Source organism: Peromyscus leucopus, chromosome 3 (genome assembly GCF_004664715.2).
Source record: "Peromyscus leucopus breed LL Stock chromosome 3, UCI_PerLeu_2.1, whole genome shotgun sequence".
In the NCBI taxonomy this organism is placed as follows: domain Eukaryota; kingdom Metazoa; phylum Chordata; class Mammalia; order Rodentia; family Cricetidae; genus Peromyscus; species Peromyscus leucopus.
The window spans coordinates 89645809-89669360 of record NC_051065.1 but is presented as its reverse complement, the minus strand read 5'-3'; the positions used below and the strand labels follow the sequence as shown (position 1 = coordinate 89669360).

The 23552-nt window shown below is 42.5% G+C and overlaps 1 protein-coding gene across 1 annotated transcript in view; it reads left to right on the top strand.

Moving 5' to 3' along the window:
* Nucleotides 1–605: 605 nt before the first annotated feature.
* Nucleotides 606–23552, top strand: part of Dnah6 (dynein axonemal heavy chain 6) — a 211279-nt gene continuing 188332 nt past the window's right edge. Inside the window, 4 exon segments of the mRNA XM_028855187.2 lie at nt 606–730; nt 2471–2705; nt 9938–10096; nt 13914–14176. Coding sequence (XP_028711020.1) covers nt 2478–2705; nt 9938–10096; nt 13914–14176 — 650 coding nt within the window. The 5' untranslated portion in view covers nt 606–730; nt 2471–2477.

Genomic DNA, 23552 nt, shown 5'->3' with positions numbered 1-23552 from the left:
ATAATCCACTTGGAGGTAGGTGGGGTCAGCCCAGCATGCCATATGCGGTGTGTGCTGCTGTTTTCTCGGTTTCACTTAGGGGGTCGCCATCCAAGACGCGAACGCGGTAAAAGGGGGAGGCGAAGAAGAAGAACGTTCCAGCGGTGATTTGATTACATTTTTGTAGGGAAGGTTGAAAACAAGCCTCTGCCAACCCGCGAAGCAGGGGCTCAAGGCAAGTGAAAGGGCTTCAGCAGACCACGCATCCTTCTCTTGAGATTCGTTTCTTTCACCTCGGGATTTGAAGATGTGGGCAAACGTCAAATCAGACTCGAGCCTCTTGAGGAACAACAGTTTCCTGCTCGAGATTGGGTCAACGATCGTGGACCGTCCACTAACGAAAGAGCATACAGAACGACCAGACCGCCTATGCCTGCTACACATTGCCAGGAATCCTTGGAGGAGGAATCCTCTCCGGTGGCGCCTGCGCCCTGACAACTAGTGACGTCACGCTCCGGGAACACTGATTGGCTCAATTACTTGGCGCGCTCCGGAGGAGAGCTGTAGAGAGCAAAGGCCGTGGCGACTGGCTCCTCCCTGGCGTAGTGAGCGTCCTTGGAGGCCCAGTGGTTGCTAGGCAACGGGAAACATTTCCCCCTGGGACCCGGCTTACTGCTCCTAGACCATTTGGACCACTTGCGTCGCTCGGCCTCTAGAAACCCCCCAGGAATCGCTGCAGCTGGACCACTGGGTGAGTCCAGTGGAATTGAGCTCCGGGCGGTGCCAGACACTCAGCATCGCCTCCCCAGCGATGGTTAAGCCTCCGAGAGGATGGATTCGGTGGTAGCTTACTATCCTGGGGGACTGGAAAGTGAGGACTAGGGATGTCAGGCTTACCCAGGACCTTACACTGACCAAATGTAGATCTATCTGTCCTATCCAATAGGACACAGTTCCTAGACACCAGGTATAAAATGCACTCGAAAAAATTAAAGATAACCCTGCATCACACAACATCATTATGTATTAAAACGATAGTTTGAATGTAGGTAAAGCACATCATTAAAATCGAAACCTCTCGTTTTTAATGGGGTTACTTGAGAAGTTAAAATTACATAAGAACCTTTTGATTCTTATTGTCACTGAGCTAGGTTAAAATGTAGATATATCAACACCTGATTCAAGACGTTTTGTACTATGTAGTGTGTGTGTGTGTGTGTGTGTGTGTGTGTGTGTGTGTGTGTGTGTGTAACTCTGTGTTCACCCTTGCATGGTGGCTAGAGATTGGCATTGAACTGTCTTCGTCAATTGCTTCTCCACCCTGTTGTTGTTTATTGTGTTTTTGTTTGTTTGTTTGCTTGCTTGCTTGCTTGCTTGCTTGTTTGTTTCGAGGCAGGGTTTCTCTGTGTAGCCCTGGCTGTCCCAGAATTTGCTCTGTAGACCAGGCTGGCCTCGAACTCATAGAGATCCCATCTGCTTTCTGTCTCTCAAGTGCTAGTCTTAAAGGTGTGCACCACCATCACCACCACCCAACTCCCACGCTGTTTTTTGAGACAGGGTCTCTCACTGAATCTGGAGCTTGGCTAGCTTGGCTGGCCAGCAAGTCCTGGGATTCAGCTGTCTGCCCCTACTGCCCAGTGCTAGGGTTACATGCAACACTTCCATGCCCTGCTTTTTATGTGGGTTCTAGAGATCTAAACTCCAGTCCTCGTGTTTGTAGTCCTGTTTGGCTTTTTGTCAACTCGACACAAGCCAGAGTCATTTGGAAAGGGCTCTCAACTGAGAAAATGCCTCCATAAGATTGGCCTATAGGCCTGTCTGTCCGGCGTTTTCTTGGTTAATGACTAGTGCTGGAGGGTCCAGTCCACTGCTGGCTGTGCAGCCTCTGAATACAGGTGGTCCTGGGTTGTATAAGAAAGCAGGCTGAGCAAACCACGAGGAGCAAGTCAGTAAGCAATGTTCCTGCAGAGACCCTGCTTAAATTCCTGCCTTGAGTTCCTGCCCCCATTTCCCTTCAGGATGGACTGCAGGCTGTAAGATGAAATGAAGACTTTCCTCCCCAAGTTACTCTGGTCAATGTTTTAGCACAGCAATAAAAACCTTAAGACACTTGTGTAACAAGCATTTTACAGAGGGAGACATCTCCCCAGCCCCTTTAGCTACGTTTAAACAAACAAGATCCTTGGGAGATGTTTTGCATACTCAGGTCTGAGAGATTTAGTGTTCCTTTCAAATCCATCTTTCAAGCCAGTGCAGTCCCCAGACCAGAGCTTCCTCACGCCCAGGCATACTTCTCAATTTTTATTCCTCTGGCTCAAGCACTCTGTTGGGGAAGACCTCAAGAGCTTTAACTGGCTTCCTTTGGGGGAAGCAGATGAACTCATTCCTCCCTAGTCCTTAATTCTCTCTCCACTCTGCTACATCTCTCCCCAATTATTTTGTTCAACTTTGCACCTACTGTTCTTTTCTTTTCTTTACTCTATCTGTGCAGGAGCAAGATGGCTTCCCAAGCCACTGAGAATGAAATTGACCTGAAAAATATGGAAAGCCAGGAAGAAGAAAATCCTGTGCTTACCAGACTAAACAGTATAAAAGCAAAAGGAGCTATGAATTATATGGCTCTCCAAGGAAATGAACCTGAACTGCGAACCCTGACTTTTGGGCGCATCACAAAAGCTCAAGAGAAGACAAGAAAGAGACAACAGCCTGTGAAACTGGAGCCTCTGGTAAGTTAAAACAGGAAAAACCAAGCAAGCAAACACTCTCTCTCTCTCTCTCTCTCTCTCTCTCTCTCTCTCTCTCTCTCTCTCTCTCTCTCTCTCTCTCTCTCACACACACACACACACACACACACTCTCTCTCTCTCACACACACACACTCAATCTCTCTCTCCTCTCTCTCTCTCTCTCTCTCTCTCACACACACACACACACACACACCCACACACCACCCCCCCCCCCCCCCCCCCCCTCACACACACACATCACACACACACACACACACACACACACACACACACACACACACTCACACCACCCCCAAACACAAGAACAGGTATTATTTGGGCCACTTTTCATGTACACAGGGAGTTGTGAAGTTGCTTTTCAGGACTGATTCCCACACCCTTAATTGGCAAAGAACAGATGAAAACCTTAAAAGTGAGTTAAGAACCTGTTCATAAAGTTGTAAATAACACAGAAGTCTGTTCAACAAATAGGAAGTTTTAGGCACTGTTTAAGTTGGGGACACAATGGTGAACCAAGCTTCCTAGTGGCTAAATCCTCTAGAAGGTTCTGCGTAATTCCTATATCCAGTGATATGTTTTATAAGGATTTCTCAGATAACAGTATCATTTAATGCTAATAAAAGTCTTATGCACACTGACAACGTTTTATCAAAGTATATGCCTCATGTCTGTTAATTGTGTGAGTGTGTGTGTGTGTGTGTGTGTGTGTGTGTGTGTGAATATTTTTTGAGGTAAGTTCTAACTGTGTACATCTGAGAGCTGTCCTGGAACTTTGCAATGTAGACCAGGCTGGCATTGAACTCCCAGAGATCTGACTGGCTCTGCCTCCTAGTGCTGGTTTTAAAATAGGATTATGCAATGCATACTGATCTTCAAAGTTCCTGTTGTCTTTTTAAATTACATTTACTTTCTGTGTATATGTGTATAGGGTGGGCTTGCACATGCATGTGAAAGTGATGCTGGAGTCAGTTTTCTTCTTCTAACCTGTGGGTCCCTGTGGCCAAACTCAGGTCCTGAGGGTTGGCACCAAATGCCCTTACCCACTGAGCCATCCTGCCAGCCCTCAAAGTATATATGTCAGTTAAACACATGCAGAAACTGTTCGAACCCATGCATATGGAGGTACCTTTTTAGTTTTACTTCTTCCTTAGACAGAGTCTGACTGGAGTACAAGCTGGCTCTTTACTCAAGAGCAAAGTCCCCCTGCCTCAGTCTCCTGAGCGTTGTTATTACAGGCATCCATCACCACACCCAGATGAAGGGATCTTTTCCAACAGACTGCTGCACACTGTTGCCTAGCTGCACCATGGTAAACACCCATTAACTGGTTTCCAATGGAAGGGAATTTAGGTTGTTTCTTATTTTTGTGATGTTACTTTCCTATGATATATAATGCTCCTTTGTACATACACAGATATAAAGATGGATTTCTAGCAGTGATATTTTATAGGTCATGTTACACACACACACACACACATACACACACAAATGTTTTTCAGATAGGCTCTCACTGTGTAGCCCTGGCTAATCTGAAACTTGCTATGCATACTAGGCTGGCCTTAAACTTAGAGCGATCTGCTTGCCTCTGCCTTCAATATAAACACTTTCAACTTTGAAAAGTGCTTTGGGTTACTCTCCAGAGAGATTTAACTCTTTTTTTTCTGCCTATAATGGAAGTGAGGGTGTGCATACCCACACATTTGCATACTGGGTGCCATCAGGTCTTCATTTTTGCTAGACGCACAGATTTACAATGGTATCATATTGACGTAATTTATATTACATTTGATTAATTTTTTTACTAATATAAGTGTTATATTTTATTTAATTATTTTCTATATCTATGGAGGTTTTCATGTCTTTTTATTCGTTAATTTTGTACTTGGTGGTTTAGTAGTTTTTCTATAATAAGGTCCTATCATTTTCTTGCAAAATTGATTGTGTACTGTTTTAATTTTGTTCTTTATTTGGAAAGAAGCTCTGTTGGGGGTCTGGAAAGATGGCTCAGCTGATAAGAGCACTTGCTGCTCTTCTGAAGGACCTGAGTTCGATCCCTATCACAACCACCTGTAGCTCCAGCTCCAGGGGTCCAGCACCCTCTTCTGGCTGTTATGAGCACCCACACACATGTAGCATACATACACTCAGACACATATACAAAATAAAACTTTTAAAAATCTATTTATTGCCAGTGACATCCTTTTAAATTCTCATATTTAATTTTCAGCTTTTGTTTTCAAGCCATGTAACAAATATTTTTAATTCTAATACTCCTGTTTTTATTTCCTAGCAACTAAACCAATTAGTTCATTTCGCTTTCAAACTATGGCCCACGGGTCAAGCTGAACTCCCCAACCTTTTTGGGTGATTGCTGCCACATGCACTTATTTGCATCATGCCCAAGACTTCTTTCCTGCTACCTTGACAGAGTTATGTGGCTGTAATGGAAACCTGTAATATGGTAGAGTGATGCATCAATGGGAAGAGTGATGGAGGAGGCCGTTCACAGCGTGGCATCCAGGAAGCAGAAACAAAGAGAAAGGGAGGAGCTGAGCACAGTGTGCACCCTTTAACATATGCCCCAGATGACCTGCTTTGTCCAAGGGGCCTCAGCTTCTAAAGTAGTACCATTTCCTAGTAGCTGAGAACCACACCTTCAACATGCAGGCCTTTGACAGATGTTCCAGATCCAAACTTTAAGGTTCTTGTTCTGACGAAAATTAAGAACTGAATACAGTTTTGGTTTGAATGAGAACGGTCCCCACAGGCTCATCTATGTATCTAAGTGAATGATTGGTTCCTAGTTTGAGGAAGAGTTTGAGAGACTTGGAGGTTTTCAGAAGTCTCTCTCTCTCTCTCTCTCTCTCTCTCTCTCTCTCTCTCTCTCTCTCTTTTTTTTTTTTTTTTTTTTTTTTTTTCTTCTCTCTCTCTCTCTCTCTCTCTGCCTACTGCTTGTGAGGCAGATGGAAGCTCTCAGCTTCTTCTCCAGTGCCATGCATGCCTGCCTCCTGCCTTGCTCACCACCATGACGGTCAGAGACCTACTGTAAGCATGCAACCAATTCAATGCTTTCTTTTATAATTATCTTCAGTCATGGTGTCTCCTTACAGAAAAAGAAAAGTAACTAAACAAGTACTAAAGGCCATAGTTTATTATTATATATTATACATGTATATACCATATGTAATATATATATATATATATATTAATGATCTTATTATTGATTTTAATAATGGCTTTAGTACCTAGGGTAGTTGATATTCACTATTGATTTTGTGAAATAGTTTATAGTATATTAAACTTATTTTTATCTATTTTTATTTTGAAAAGTTGTAAATAAATGATAAACACCTCAAAGAGAAATGTAATAAGCAGCATTAACAGTGTTGAATTTTGCCGAATCTTCTTTAAAGTCTATTTCATCTTTTTGAAATATATTTTACGTATATTTAGTGTTTAGTGTGTGTGTGTGTGTGTGTGTGTGTGTGTGTGTGTGTGTGTGTAACGTGCTACACTCACTGTGTGTAGACGTCTGAGAATGACTTATGAGAACTGCTCCTGTCCTATCTTATGGGTTCAGAGAACTAAACTCAGGTTTTAAACCTTATCCTCCGAGCTGTCTCACTAGCCCAGAATGAAGTGTATTTTCAAAAGAATCGGGTTTATGTCTCACTGCAGTCTCAGAGCCCTGGCTGCTTGCTTAGAGACAACCAGTATTATGACCAATGCGAATCTGTCCCATTTTAGGTATTTACTACTGTGCTTTGAAATTGCCATTTCTCACAACTTTTTTGTTATTCAAAGTTTCAAATATATAGAAACGCTGAAAGAACCATGCATACACCTACACACCTCCCACCCAGATTCAAGAATTGTTCGTGTGTCATCCCATTCACTTCATGCCTGTCTGCACACCTACATGTGCTTGTTGTTTGATTGTTTAAAGTGGGCTGTGAGCATCATAACACTTAACTCTCCAACACCTCGGCTTGCTATCCTGAGAACAAGACTAGTTCCCTGTGGATTATAATGTGTTCTTAGACTATCTTTAGTTACTTAAAACTTTCTAAATTACATCTTGGGGGGGGGGGCATGTGCCATATGGCGGGATATTTGCAGGTCAGAGAACAATTTGTGGGTACCAGTTCTCTCTTCTGCCAAGGTACCAGTTCTCTCCTTCTGCCAGGTAGGTCCCAGGGACTGAACTCAGGACATCAGGCTTGGCAGCAAGTGCTTCTACTTGCTGATCCATCTCCAGCTCCCATGACCTTTAAAAATGTATCATATCTAAAATCAACAAGAGACTGATTTTTGATACTAAAATTGTTCCATACCCTTATTTGTTAGCATCATTTTTAGAGAACATCTGAATCTTCTTTAAGATGTTAGTGTGGATTTACAGTTTTAAAGTTTGTTTGTTTATTTATTTATTTAATATGTATGGATGTTTTGACTGACCATATGTCTGTGCACCATGCATGTGCCTCGTGCCCAAGGAGGCCAGAAGAGAAGGTTGGATCTCCTGGAACTGGAGTTGAAGAAAGTTGTGAGCTGCCATGTGGGTGCTGGGAACTAAATCCGGGTCCTCTGTAAGAGCAGCAAGTGTTCTTAACTGCTGAGCCATCTCTCCAGCCCTTATTTATAGGTTTTCAATAATTCATCATGAGGGCTGGTGAGGTGGTAAAGGTACCTGCTGCCAAGGCTGATGACCTGAGTCCAATCCCCAGGACCTACATCGTGGAAGGAGAGAACTGACTCCTGAAAGTTGTCCTCTGACTTCCACATTTACAGCACATGCAGGAAAACACACATACATGCATGCACATACACTGTGTGGCTTGTTTTTTGTCTGTTTGTTTTTATCGATTTGACACAAGTTAGAGTTATCTGGGAAAAGTGAGCCTCAGTTGAGAAAATGGCTCCATCAGATTGCCCCGTGGGGGAACTGGTCGGTGGGGTATTTCCTTGATTAATGGGTGATGTGGAAAGGTCCAGCCCACTAAAGTAGTGACACCCCCTGGACTGGTAGTCCTGGAGATATAAACATAAAAGATAGCTGACTGTGAGACTGGAAGGCAAGCCAGTGAGCAGCATTCCTCCATGGTCTCTGCTTTTGAGATCTCTCTCTCTCTCTCTCCTTGAGTTCCCCTGATGGACTGTAAGCTTCAAGAGGAAGTAAACACTTTGCTCCCCACGTTGTATTGCATTTGGTCATGGTATTTCTTACAGCAATAGTCAGAAAACTAGGACACCATGCAAACATGAGGCTTGAGTTCAATCCCCCAGAATTCATGTTGCAAAACAAGCCAGGGTGTAGAGCTGGGTAGGGTGACATACACTTGCCATTCTGAGAAGGGTGACACACAAGTCCCTGGGGCTGGCTAACTGTCCAGCCTAGTCGACTTGGCAAGTCCCAAGCCACCGAGAGTCCTGTCTCCAAAAATGAGGTGGATAGCACATGGAGAATAACAACCCCAGTTTTCCTCTGCCCGCCCCCAAACACGAACACACATGCACTTGAATATACGTGTATACACACAAACAAACAATCAGCGTGCTTTCTGTGTTCTACTCCTTTTTCCAGCCTTTATCTGGATCTTCTCTTTTCTTTGTCCCCGTTGATATCTGTCTCATTCAATTGACATTCTGGTCTCTGAAGTTGCTTCCCCACTTGGGACTTTGTCCTAGTATTTATAGATCGTTGAAAGCTTATTAGAGCCACACTACTCTGGCATCTTCAGTCTGCCTCTAAAACCTACAGACTGGAATTTGAAGGGTTCGTACCTAGTTTCCATGGCTGATCTCATAGTAAAACGATTACTGATAAGGTTGTGTAGTGGTCTGAGTAAGAATGACCCCCATTGGTTCATATATGTGAATGCTTAGTCACCAGGGAGTGGCACTATTTGAAAGGATTAGAAGGATTAGAAGGATTGGGAGGTGTGGCATTGCTGGAGTAGAGGTGGCCTTGTTGGAGGGAGTGTGTCACTAAGGGTGGGCTTTGAGGTTTCAAAAGCCAATGCCAGGCTCAGGCTTTCTTTCTGTCTGCCTGTGGATCAGGATATAGCTCTCAACTACTTCTCCAGCACCATCCCTACCATGCCTGACACTATGCTCCCCACCATGATGGACTAATCCTCTGAAACTGTCAGCACGCCCCAATTAAATGCTTTCTCTTATAAGAGTTGGTCATGGTATCTCTTCACAGCAATGGAACAGTGACAAGCCAGGTTGTGTATGGCTTTGGGAATTGTATTCAGAAAAACTTGCACACTAGATAAAAATCATAAAGGATGCTTCTACCAGCAGCTACTCAACATCTCATCCTCCCCCGCCTCCTGCCACCACCACATAGTAGAAAAAGGTGCAACAGCATTTTGAATATAATTATTTACATTTCATAATTCTTACCCCATACAGAAATCTTTAAGAAACTATCACAATTTGCTTTCAGTTGCTGTGATAAACACTGTGACCAAAAGCAGCCTGAAGAGCAAAGGGTTTATTTCTACTTATAAGTAGCAGTCTATCATCCAGGGAAGCTATGGCAGGAGCTCAAGGTGGGAACTGAAGGGGACCACAGAGGAATGCTTGTTCCCCACAGTTTGCTCAACCAATTTCTATGTCTCCTAGGACTGCCTGTGCCACTGTGATCTGGGACCCTCACGTCAATCATTAATCAAGAAAATACCCCACAGACATGCCCACAGGCCAATCTGATGGAGGCAATTCCTCAATATAGGTTCTCTTTTCCCAGGTGACTTTGGTTTGTGTCAAGTTGACAAAAACTAATTAGGATAGAGATTGACTCCCTTCCCACTGAGTATCTGCTGGGAATTTTGGGGTGTACCATTGTAAAAGTTCTTTGGTATCCTAGAGCCTTTGTCTTGTTTCAATCAGCACATGGACTTGTGTGTTGTTGCTTGTTTCTTCAAACAGTCAAGTGGTGGTAAAATTGTCACAGTTAATTAGGGGTATGTGATCCCATGGTTCTGAGTTTTTCTTAACCTTAGTTCTAGACGTGTTTGCTGACACCAAGCAGAAGAGTCTTATTTGAGCAGCAGACCAGGGACAGGAAGTAGGAGGACTGTGGCTTGGCTAGGAAATTAGAGCAGAGAAGATCAATTTCCAACATGGCAAGCGTCTAATAGCAGTGAAGAATAAAGTCTGCAATGACATTAACAAGATTATCCCATCTCTTCCTCCCCAAAGCCAGTGCTAAAAGTCTACCAAGATCACAAGCAGCCAGAATACATATATGAACAGAATCGATACAAACTAATGACCTCTGGAATCCTTAAGCCATCAGCAAGCATGCTTGAAAGGTCTTCACTTATTTCTGAGGCTCAAGATGCTGTGAAAAGGAAGCAGGTAAGATATGTTACTGTGGGATAGGTAATGCTCTTGTACACTGTAAAGATTTGTCACTCAAATTGGTTTAATAAAATGCTGATTGGCCAGTAGCCAGGCAGAAAGTATAGGCGGGCCAACCAGACTAGGAGAATTCTAGGAAGAAGAAGGGCAGAGTCAGGAGTCACCAGCCAGATGCAGAGGAAGCAAGATGAGAATGCCACACTGATAAAAGGTACCAAGCCATGTGGCTAAACATAGATAAGAATTATGGGTTTATTTAAGTGTAAGAGCTAGTTAGTAACAAGCCTGAGCTACCAGCTGAGCATTTACAAGTAATATTAAGCTGTGGAATCAATTATTTAAGAAGCAGTATTTGGGAACAGATAGGTGGGAGAGAAACTTCCACCTACAATATGTAAAACATGTAAGCAATCTTTGAAACTGTCGTGTGTATAGTGTTGCTAACTTGCTTTTAATACCTTAAGAAATGGATAAGGTTGCCCACATTTGGAAAATAGACTATTTCTAAGGAAAATGAGCATAGGAAAGGAAAATTATGGAGAGATTTTTATTGTCTTTATTATCTTCTGGCATTTTCTTGCATATTAATGGTGTCCCAAACAATATATATAATTATTTGAAAATTGTAACAGTTTTTACCAGAAGTGGGGAACTTGGAAAACTCTGAAAAGGGGCAATAAAATAGAGATCAAGCCAGATGTGGTAGTACACACCTTTAATCCCAGCACTCAGGAAGCAGAGGGAGGAAGATCTTTATAAATTCAAGGCCAGCTGGTCTACATAGTGAGTTCCAGGACAGCCAGAGCTACATAGTGAGATCCTGTTTCAGAGAGAGAGAGAGAGAGAGAGAGAGAGAGAAGAACAAGGAAGCACAAAAATATATTCAATAGAGATTATGAAGCTGATTGACTGCCTTACATTTCTCTTTGAAATGAATTTACAAAGGGCTTATCAGAGAATGACTTTGTGTCAGCGGTGCTCAACCTTCCTAATGCTGTGACCCTTTAATACAGTTCCTCATGTTGTGGTGACCTCCGACCATAAAATTACTTTGTTGCTACTTTATAACTGTAATTTTGCTACTGTTATGGATCGTATGTAAATATCTGTTTTCCGGTGGTCTTAGACAAGCCCTGTGAAAGGGTCATTTGGCCCCCAAAGGGGTCACAACAACTGCTGCTTTCATAGATTGTAGATAACTAAGAAAGAAACAGAGATGAGAGAAGTTGTTCCTTGTTGTGGATGATTGATTGATAAATAAAATGCTGATTGGCCAGTGGCCAATCAGGAAGAACAGATGGGACAAAGAGGGAGAGAATTCTGGGAAGTGGAAGGCTAAGAGAGAGAGAGAGAGAGATGCTGCCAGCCGCAGCGATGAACAGCAAGATGTAAGTTACCGGTAAGTCACGAGCCACGTGGCAAGGTATAGATTAATAGAAATGGACTGAGTTTAAGTGTAAGAGCTAGACAGTGGTAGGCCTGAGCTAATGGCTGAGCAGTTTAAGTAATATAAGCATCTGAGTGATTATTTTATAAGTGGGCTGTGAGACTGGGGGGGTTGGCAGAACCCGGAGAGAAACTCTCCAGCTACAGTTCCTCCTCAAGAGACAATGTAAGTAGAGTCAGGAAAATGTTTGACTTATCATAAGCTGTTAATTTGCATAAAATGGGCCTCACAATCTTGAGAGTTAAGAAGAAAAGAGAAATTGTGTGAGCATCTTGCATGGAAGGGCTGACCAAACGGGAACGGTAGCTTTTGACCAATGCACAGTTACTGGTTGTAATTGAAGGAATTTGCTAAAAGGGATTAAAGAGGAATGTGGAAGAAAAAGAGATGCCCAGGAGAAAGAGAATGCTATTCTTTCAGAATATGGATTTTCCAGAAAGCTGCTCAAAGCATTGGGGTTTGAGCATGGCAAGGACGGCACTTGGCCTTCCTGCTCCAAGTGCAGGTTTCAGTTACCAGTCAGTTCCACGACTCCTGTGAGCAGGTTAGAGATGTAGCCTCCCAGTCTCCATCCCAGCAGTACTGAATCAGAACCTGCATTTAAACAAGCCCCCTACCCACCCACCAATCCATGTGTACATTTACATTTGAGAAGCACTGATCTATGGAACAGGCAATTATTCATTAATAAAATAAATGCTTTCCAAAAGCTGTAACAGCAATGATTTTCAAGGATTCACTGTAACCACCCCTGAGCTTCACAAGTCTGGTGATATTTTATCTGTGCACCCCAATAAAGCTTATCTGGGGATCAGATGAAAAAGCCAGCCACCATATAAACATAGAGGGCAGGCAATGGTGGCACACACCTTTAATCCTAGCTTTCGAGAAACCGGATCTCTGTGAGTTCAAGGCCACACCAGGAACAGGGCCAGATGTGGTGGCACACGCCTTTAATCCTAGCACTAGTAAGCCATAGAGGTCTGGACGTCAGTACAGACAGACAGGAAATGATAGAGCTGAGGGGGGGGGAGTGATGTAACTGGGCAGAGAGAGGAAGAGGGCAGGGCACAGAAAGGCAGGAACATAGGTGTGAGTGTACAGGAAGTAGGTCTCTCTGGGACTGAGGAGTTGGTAAGGTGAGGGTGACTGTGGCTTGTCCTATTCCTCTGATCTCTCAGTTTTCACCCCAATATCTGACTTTGGGTTTTTTTTTATTAATAAGACCGTTTAGCAATTCATCTTATACACAAGGAAGTAAAGTTTATTACCATTATGGTGGCAGCTGTCTATGACTGCATTCGTCAAAAAGCATCAAGGTCGTCCAATAAGTGCTAAGACTGAGAGGACTCAGATACAACGTGAAAGGAAGCCACGGTTGCAGCCATCTTAGAGAAGGGTCAGACGGGGGGCAGTAGGACCTTGAACACATTGTTCTAAAAAATCCCACCTGAGGATGTGCTGCCCCTTTGCCCCTAGAACCAGACAATTAGGAGTTGCACACCAGACATTTCCTGCCATAACCTAAAGGCTATGGTATTACATAACTGGCATGATAAACAAAGCGCCAGATATGTCCTGGGGGATGTTTCTGCTGTTATTGATTGTATACCACGGCTGTCAGAGGGAATGAGTTTCCTGCAGATGAAAATGGGATGTCTGATTATCAGAGGAAATGGATCTGCTGGCAAAAGAGATACAATAACATAGATTGCTAGAGGATGTAGCCATTTCCTTGCAGCTGCAACTCTCCAATCAGTTCATACCAAGCATCTCTAACCTGAAGTAAGCACCAATCCTGAGCTTGTAACTATGTAGAGTTGGAATTCCCCCAGACCCCCTACCCTAACCATTATAAAAAACCCTGCTTGATTGCTACTCAGGGTCTCTCCTGCTCAGCAGCTACATCAGACAGATGGAGGGACCTGGGTTAACTCACAACAATAAAAAGACTCTTTGCTTTTTGGTCTCTTTGTGGTCTTTGGGATACTCTGGGTACAACATCTAGGAGGTCCCACCAAGGCCCCAAACCCACCATGACCACAATCTGTTGAGTCTTACAGCACCTACTGGGGACTCTGGGTACAACACAGCACAGCTGAGTGAGGAGCAGGTAAGCTCCCAGATACTCCAGAGAGCTAGCAGCATGTGAGTATGGTAAGTGTGGCGTTAAAGGGGAGAAAGCATTGGGACTTCTGTGTGGTAGAGGGATGGTGAGGCCTGAGAAGCCTCTCCGCCATGACACTTTGTAAGTTTTTGACTTGAAAATGTTCCAGTTTGAGGGGATTTTGTGTCTTTGCCCTTTTTCTTTTTCTTTTTCTTTTCTTTTTGTGGAAACTCACATTTAATACAATTGTCTTTGTTTAGATCCATCGACCCTCTGCTGATGTGTTTTCTCCTTCTCCTTCTAAACTGCCACGCACGGGTATTGGAAGAAGAGGGCTCTTCGGAAAGAGGTCTTCAACTTATCCTAAGTACACCTTCCATGACAGAGAAGAAGTCATTAAAGCCAACATTAGAGACCCCTTGCAAATCATCAAAATAATCCATGAGAATGAACATCTCGGATTCCTTTACATGATTTCTGCAGTGCCCAAGTCTTCCATTGAATATGATACATATAATCTAAAGTGAGTTCTCTTTTATGAAGCAATTCATCTAGTGTAACAAATAACAAATAAGATTGTAAATATTATCCATAATTGATTTGGTACTAATGATAAATATTGTCAAAAGTAATTTAATTCTCTCCCAATTATTAGTGAAACCTCATACAGTAATTTTATTTGTACCTCCCATTATTTTTCTTTTTTCTAGCTATAAAGATGAACTCTTTTATAGGGCAGTACACTGCTGTGTTTCTCATATATTTATATATCATTACTTTATATTTTATATATATAATATATATTATATATAAAGTTACAGCATATATTTTATCAATATCATAAACATTTTTGGTATTTTTTATTATTGAAAAATATCAAGCTATAAACAGTAGATGATTTATTTTGCATATTACTTTGGCTTTTCTTAAATTTTGTTTTGTTTTATGTATATGAGCATTTACCTGATTATAAGTGTGTGTACCACATGAATACAGTGCCCTTGGAGGCCAGAAGAGAGTATCAGATGCCCTGGAACTAGAGTTAGACTGTTGTGATTTGCTATGTGGGTCCTGGGAACCGAACAGAGGTCCTTTACAAGTGCTTTTAACTGATCAGCCCATCTCTCCAACCTCACATTAGTTTTTCTTTATAGGCTAGAAATGAGGGTTTTAAGAATAAGGGACATTATCAAGGAGACACACACCTGCATTCTCTCCATTGACACTGAGCACACATGTTGTTGCTATAATTTGAAGTATCATGTGGTTGTTGACCATTTGGAGTTATCATGCATTAGAGGTCAGAAGCATAGATGATAGCTGCCCCACCTACTTCAAAAGACGATACTGCCTTTCTCCATTCCTCAGTCAGCTTGAAAGATATTGTCAAGTCTTTCCTTCACAGTGATAACAGCTTGGTTGTGGCCCCCAGTCCTCAAGCTACCAGCCTCATGGTTGGCCCTCTTGTTTTCCTTACTAAAGACTGTGCTTTAAAGTTTAGTCATCTGCCGGGCATTGGTGGCACACGCCTTTAATCCCAGCACTTGGGAGGCAGAGCCAGGCGGATCTCTGTGAGTTCGAGGCCAGCCTGGGCTACCAAGTGAGCTCCAGGAAAGGCACAAAGCTACACAGAGAAACCCTGTCTCGAAAAAAACAAAAAAAAACAAAAAAGTTTAGTCATCTGTAAGCCAGTTTGCACTGAAGACAGGTGTTCTGGAGAAAGGAAACACAATTTTAATGAAAATGTGAAGTAATAGACTTGTTGTGAATCCCGAAAGTATTAATAAGAGAAATAATTTGTAGGAAGGATAGTGTATATCTCAATCAAGAAAGAGCACAAACACAATGCATGAACTAGTAACGTGGAGGCTAAAAGTGACACCCATGGAAAAACAAGTGAGTTACAGAGATGGGAAGTGTCGGGAGAGGGGTGGTGAACTACCCAGGATGGTCAGTGTGGTGCAACAGGAAGCTGAAGAAGAAGGAAGGAATTATGTAGTGGTGCAAAGAACATTCCAGACAGCAGGAGACTGACTCCTGTTTCCCGAGGTAGGAAGATACCTGCAATGCTGAAGGGTGGACGAGACGGTGGCCAGCCACAGGATGAGGGAGAACTGGGGTGGATCACTTGGCCTTGTTGGTCACTGAAGGACTTAAGCTTCTACTCGGAGAACGTGGAAAATGACGGGCAGACTTCAAGTAGAGAGGGGTCATGGTCTGACTTGTGTTTTGAAAAGGATCCTTGTGCCTCCTGTGGAGAGCATAGACTGCTGGGAACCAGTGCTGCCCCAGGAAGAACAATCAATGCTTTTATTCTGAAAGTCTGAAGAGAAAGTCACTGAGATGCTTCTGAAGGCCACAAGTAAGGAAAGCCACCAGAGGAGCCAGCGTGACATCACCCGTGTCTCATCTGAGCAAGAGAGGAGAGTGGCTGTTACCTCAGCCACCTAGGTCAGACTCGGGAGAAAAACAAACAAACAAACAAACAAACAAGCCTTTGGGCTTAGGCATACACGAATTTAAGGATGCTAATCGGAGGAAAGAAATGGAGTGGTACCCACCTTCACTGACACTTAGTAAACTATCCTTATTCTTAGTACGTACACTTTTATCTTTATTTCATTGTATAAAGAAATACGTTGATAGATCAAGGAGAATTAGAATAGAGGCAAGAGAGCTTTTTTTTAAGATTAAAAAAATAGTTTTTTAAAAAAGATACCAAGATTAAACATAATAGAATTTAAAGGCCTGTGATGCATAAAATATTTTTAATATTTAATACTGCAAAAGTGTTATCATTCCCACCACTACTTTATTAGTCTTAAAAATAATTATCAATTTTGAAGAGGAAGTTAAAGACTTTAAAGGAAGATTAGTGAATAATGGTTTATTTGCTGATTTTATAAACATATTTCTTGATTCATATGTGGTAGTATGCTCATAATTTTGACTTCTGAGGAAGAAATCCAACAACCCAGATAGCACCGAGCACTACGTGGAATCTGTACTCCCCCATAAGGCAAAGAATCAAGTTTACCAATGGCAAAGCCACTTCTCACTGAGGTCAGCAGCAGGTGAGGCCCTGCATGAGAGACAGGAAGCCAGGCTTTGCCCAGTTCTGGGGAGTCATCACAGTCTAGACCAATGAGTACCGACACCAGGGGAATTGCACTCATTGTTTTAGATATTTTGAGATTGATACCAGTGACACTGAGTTAAATTCCTGCCCCTCAACTACACTTGAATATTTGAAGTCCTGTGGTTGAAGGCTATTTCTTGGATGCTACCCAGTCGGAAACAGCTAAAATAGAAGTCAAAAGGTAGTAAATACCAAGGTTGGTGAGATGGCTGAGCAGGAAAGGGAATTTATCACCAAGCCAGACCATGTGATCCATATGAATTCAATCCCAGAGCCCACATGATGGAAGAAGAGAAGTGACTCCCACAAGGTTGTCCTCCAACCTGCACACACACACACACACACACACACACACACACAGCACGCACGCACGCACGCACGCATGCACGCACGCACACGCACGTGTACACACACACACTATGGCACATGAATCCCCAAACATAAATAAATGTTTAAAAGTATTATAAAATAGTGAAACTGGTTAACAAAATGAGGACACATTATAGTGAAGTCCTGTTTAAAATAATGTAATACAATAATTGTAGCACCTTCGCATAATTGCTAAGCATAGTAGCCCACCATGGTGGTGCACGCCTTTCATTCCAGTACTCAGGAAGCAGAGGCAGGTGGATGTCTGTGACTTTGAGGCCAGTCTGGTTTACACAGCGATTTCCAGGACAGCTGGAGCTACGTAAAAAAGAGATCCTGTCTCAGAAACAAAGCAAAGCAAAACAAAACAAATAAACAAAAGATGAATTTCTAAGCATAGTAAAATACACACAATGTAGAGTGGTTTTCGATACCAAGATCCCTCTGAGGAAAAGTTTATCACTTATTCTAAAGAATCAGTTCAGTGGTATGTGTTAAGCATTCACAGTATTTTCAAGACTATGCCTCAAGGAGAGATGCCCAGCTATGTTGGCCAGCTTTAACTCGGCCCCATCGCTTCCCCGCTTACTAGTTTGGCTTGTGTCTAGTGTCCCACAGAGTTTCACTAGGGCTGTCTGTGTGAGTCTGCATTTGGAGCTAACCATCAGAGCCTGGTCAACTCAGCAATGGATATAAAGCTGGTACTGTGCCTGCCCCCTTCCCGAATCTGATGCCTGCTAATAGATCCAGCGGTGTGTGGAAAAGTCTTAGCTGACTGTTAAGAGGACCCGACTTCTGTGGATCCAGTACCAGCATGCAGAGCTGTAAAGACTGCTAGATAGATCTTGGTTGCCATGGCTGTGCTGTGCTTAGAAGAGAGTTATTCTTCAGTCCTTCTCGACATCCTCCCTCTTACATTCTTCCTGCCTCTTCTTCCTCGATGGAGTAGCATAAGTGACTTTGTTTACAGCTAAGTTTTCATCACCATTTACACTCAGCATCTTGTGCACATGGCTTGTTTGTTTTTATCCTCAGCTTCTGCAAAAGAACAAGAGCAGGACATTTCTTTAGCTTCCCTCTTGATGTGTTGGATTAAAAAGAAGAATTTTGTCAGTAATCAGAAAATATTTGCAAATGATGCTACTTTGCAGATTTAGTTAGGAACCGTTCTTGGCTACAAAACTGGGGATGTAACTGACATTTCCACACCTGAATGAACTGAAGAAAATTCCAAGAGTTGCCTGGAAATATATTAACACATGCTGACAAGGAGAAGGATTTCAAATTTTTAGCTCTGGGGAAAGGATGGTTTGACACAGTTCTGGGGTTGTTTTCATTTGAGGTGTGGATATGAACTAATTACATCTGTGTTTGAGACAGCTTCGCCAGTGTTTCCAAGATACTCATCACGGAAATGCTTGACCAGATTTTAGCGCAATTATACTACCACAAGAAATTTCAACACTGCATCTGTCACAGAAAGAGACATCTTTTAGGATTAAAAAAAAATAAAGACAAAAACAATGGTGCCTTTGATAGCTGATTGCAAGAGGACCAGTCTCATCTAAATGCTGGGGCTTTCTAGCCATCTGGCACAGGACAATAGAGCATCATTTACCACTTGCCGCCTCCTGCTTACACGTCTCTCTCAGCAGAGGTGGCTGCTAAGACCTTCAACAGATCCCTCACCAAATCTTGATTGGAAATTCAGGAGCTACTTTAGAAAGGGTTAGGCACATCTCCATGGTTACTTATGAACTGCACTGTATGATACTTTTATCAAACTCTGTCCTTTGCATTTTTAAATTGTATTATATAAAGAATTATCACTAGTGTCTTTACAAGCCCTTGTAGTCACCAAAGTTCTATCACTATGTGGGGATTTTATATCAAATTTGAGAAGTGTTCTAGGATTATAGAATATTGTTATACTGCATGGGAACATGACCTTTGTCTCTATTTCCTGGTTAGAAGTAAAGTTGATTGGTTCTAGATAACATTGATTATGATTTTAAAAAGTGATCCTGATTGGTAAACTGTTTCTGCATGGGGACAAGCTAAACACAAATTATGAATATATGGTGGAGAATCGTCCCTTTGGGATTCTCATAGCACAGCGTCTTGGGACCTGAATTTGGAAAAGGAGCTTTCATCAGTGGCAAGGAATTCTAAGGAAATAAGATTACAGAACATTGCACACACCATCTAAATTTTCATGGACTTTGCTTGACCTAGCTGCGCCCTCTGTCTAGTAACCGGATTTGGTTGGATCTTTGTGAGAAGAGTCTCATTAAGAAGGCGGGAAACAGGGCGGAGAAGATAGTTCAGTCAATAAGGTGTTCCCTTTTCAGGCATGAGAATTGGAGTTCAGTCCCCAGCACCCAGATGAAAAACTGGGCATGGTGCCATGTGCTTGTCACTCTGGTGCTGGGAAGGTAGAGACAGAGGAATCCCCAAGGCTCCCTGGGTACCAACTTGGCGTACTCAGTGAGCCCCAGATCCTAGTAAAAGACCCTGCCTCACAAACGCAAGGCAGATGAATCCTAAGAAAGACACTGGAGGTTAATTTCTGGCCGCCACATGTACAGACACACACACACACACACTCACACTCACACTCACACACACTGACACATACATTCACACACACTTTCACACATGCACACACACATATTTGTGCATAATACACACACTAGATTTAGTGTAATATAAAAAAAGGCATGAGGTTGAAAGGGACATGTTTGGGGAGGAGATGGGGGTAGATACGATCTCACTTCATTGTATGTATTTAAAATCCTCAAGAAGAAGAAACCACAGTTGATCTAGGAAGTGAGAAGCGGGGGTGGGGTGGTAGAGGTGGAGGAAAGGATGAGAGATGCTGAGGAAGGAAAACATGTTTTCCCCATGCCGGTTCTCAAGTGTCTCCATGAGAATGCACTCACTTGGACTCTGCAGTTTTCTTGTTTGAAATTTTCAAAAGGAGGCCAGTAGATCCTAAATATCTTTACCAGCCTGGTCTAGGGAGCTTGTTGACCTGGAACCTTAGAAGACATGAGGATGCATGTGGGTTTGACTTGGATTCTAGTGTCTTCATAAACACTCAATACGACTCTACGCTGATGATCCAGTGTCTGACCCTGAATATAAATTGTCCCCATAGACTTGTGTCCTAAGCACATGGTCCCCAGCTGCTGAGGTGTTTAGGGAGGGTTAGGAAACTGGTGGAGGTAGGGCCTAGTTGAAGAAAGTAGATCACTGAGGTGTGCCTTCAATAGTTATTTCTAGTCCCCAAGTCATTCCCGCACTCTCTCTGCCACCATCATGTTCTGTCTCACTTCAGGCTGGGGAACCATGGATTACAACTTCTGAGACAATGAGCCAACACACACACACACACACACACACACACACACACACACACACACACACGGGGCCAGCAGGCGAGATGACTCAGCTTATAAAGGTGCTTGTCACCAAGCCTGATGACCTGAGTTCATTCCCTAGGACCCACCTGGCAGAAGCAGAGAGTAACTCTTGAAAATTGTCCTTAGACCACATGTGCACTGTGGCATGCCCCCAATAAATAAATAAGCAACAATAAAAATAGCACATGCTTGTAAAAGACTTACATGTGCTCTTCTCTGTGGAGAGCTGAGATGAGGAAAACAAACAGACTGAGGGTCCGACAATACTTTGTAAAGAAACAGACATATAAATAAAAGTCTCGAAGTAGCATTGAGCACTAACTAGCAAGTGGACTTATGTCATGGACCCCAACTGCCTTTGCTGTTGGTAGCAGAACACACAGGGAGTTTTCCAGATGTGTACAGGACTGTGACCACCTGCTTGTCCTTGCTTGGTTTTGATGTCTGCTGTCAATGAGACACCAGGAATTGATTGCAGTTTCCAAGGTGTGGCGATTTGAATAATAACAGTCCCCACAGGCTCATAGATTTGAATGCTTTGTCACCTGGGAGTAACTATTTAAAAGGATTAAAAGGACTAGGAGGTGTGGCCTTTGTTGGAGGAAGTGTGTCACTGGGTTGGGCTTTGAGGTTTAAAAAGCCCACACAAGGTCCAGATTCTCTCTCTCTCTCTCTCTCTCTCTCTCTCTCTCTCTCTCTCTCTCTCTCTCTCTCTCTCTCTCTCTCTCAGATCAGGATGTAGCTCTCAGCTACTGCTCCAGCACCATATCTGCTGCCGCCATGCTCTCTACCATGATGATAATGAACTAACCTCTGAAACTGTGATTATATTCCCAATTAAATGTTTTCTTATTTTTTAAATAAGAGTTACCTTCGTCATCCTATCTCTTCACAGTGACTAGGACATGAGGCAAGTTGAAGTTTCATATTATGGAGCAAACCACTCCAAATATATACCAGTTATACCTTCAGCTATCGATAGTGGCAAAGGAAAAACTTTCAAATGTGTCACGCAACACCTGACATGCTTTCCAGACATTTCCAGTGTGAATCAATTAGAATACAAACAAAAAGTTAGACACTGAGGACAAGTGAAAGCAAAGCAGGCCAGAGTTTTCCATGGCAACAGTGAAGTAGGAAAGCAACATTCTCACTACGTTCTATTAATGTAAAAATAGAAATTAAAAACCCAAACTGGTTTATGGCAGTGGTTTGTAGCTTTTTGATGAAGAGGCCCAGAGTAGATAAGAATTTTGTTCTGATCTCTTAAAACACTGATCATAAATGTGTAGCTTACATTATTTGTTTGTTTGCTTGTTTGTTTCTTGAGACAGAGTTTTTCTGTGTAGCTTTGCCTGTCCTGGAACTTGTTCTGTAAACAAGGCAGGCCTTGAACTCAGAGATCTGCCTGCTTCTGCCTCCCGAGTTACAATCTACTACTGCCCGACAGTTTGTATCTTAAGTTATTTACCTTCAACCACTACAAGCATCTCAGATGTCCAAAAGGCTTAAAGGACCTTTGACTCCTATTCAGAAGGCAGAGCCAAGAACAGAGCATACATGTGGGGAAAGTTGGTTTTCACTAGAGTGCTGCTATCTACTGTTTACCTAGTGCATATACTTTAAAAAAATTTTTTTTTTCTGTTTTTAATTATGTGTGTGTTGGGGGTTGGGAGTATGTGCACATGAGTGTAGTGACTGTGGAGGCCAGAAGAGGGCAATAGGTCTTCTGGAGCTGGAGTAACAGGTGGTTGTGAGCATCTGACATGGGTACTGGGACTTGAACTCCCGTCCTCTGCAAGAACAGCCATCAGTCTTCACCACTGAGCCCCCACTCCGGCCCCCATTGCACGTACTTTTTGCATGGCTTTAATATAGGAACGATTTGGGCTTTGGACTCAATCATTGTCTTGTGATTTTAGGTTTTCAGAGACTGTAGCTGTGTGGTCACTACATGAGTGCGTGGGTTCACGCGGATCTGTGGAATGAAGACACAGGGGCATCTTAAGAATGAATTTAGCCTATCATGGCTGCCGGGGGTGGGGGTGGGGGGTCAAGCCTCGAAGGACTGAAGCACTAACCCTTTGCCTAGGGCATATTTATTTACTCCATTTTACAGTTTAGATAGTTAATCTCCGTACCTTCAAAGCAAACCAAAAGGAGCTCCCAGAGACCAAATGCCAGGTGCAAATTGTTTGATTTATCAGGTACTACTACGGGTTTTTGGGTTTCCTGGACCAAGTTTTGCATAGGCCTTTGATCCTTGGGGGACTCTCTGATCCTTGACTCTCAAACAAGATTCACATAGGTAAGAGAAACAAAAGGTGTGGTTAAACAAAAGAAAGATTAGAGCTAGGTGCTGCTCTCTGGAGCCAAGCCAGGAGCTCAGCAGGAATGCACTACAGATATGGCTATTACTCTCCTAAATTCCTGAACACATTTTGGCAAGGTTGTTATCGCATATTTTGCACTTGTTTTATTTCATGTAAGTGGCACATATTTGTTGCTTTAGCTAAAACTGCAGAAAATATCTTTGTATTTTAAATTCTCATCAAAGAATTTTAAATCAAAGAACTTTTATAGAATCCACCCTTATTTTTTTTTCCTTTTAATATATCCTATTCTTAAATTTCTCCTTGGTCTAGTTTTCTTTTGTTGTGTGAAGCTGAGGAATGCCCTTGATGAAAAGGAGTATCTTTAACAAAATTTTTTTGACAATAATCTGTGATGAATTAGATATTATTTTAGTTAATTTGAAGCTTGATTCTACTCTTAATAATTCATGTTTTCTTTCATCTTTCTTACAATTATGTCAATACTAGATAGTTGAAAGGTCTTTTGTGCCATTGATATTGAATACTCACTAAAGAGTTAATAATTAATACAAGCTTAATTCCAAGCAGCTTTCATAAAAGACTATTATTAAGTTTAAAATGTCTATAGTGAAGCTAGGCTTAGTGGCACAT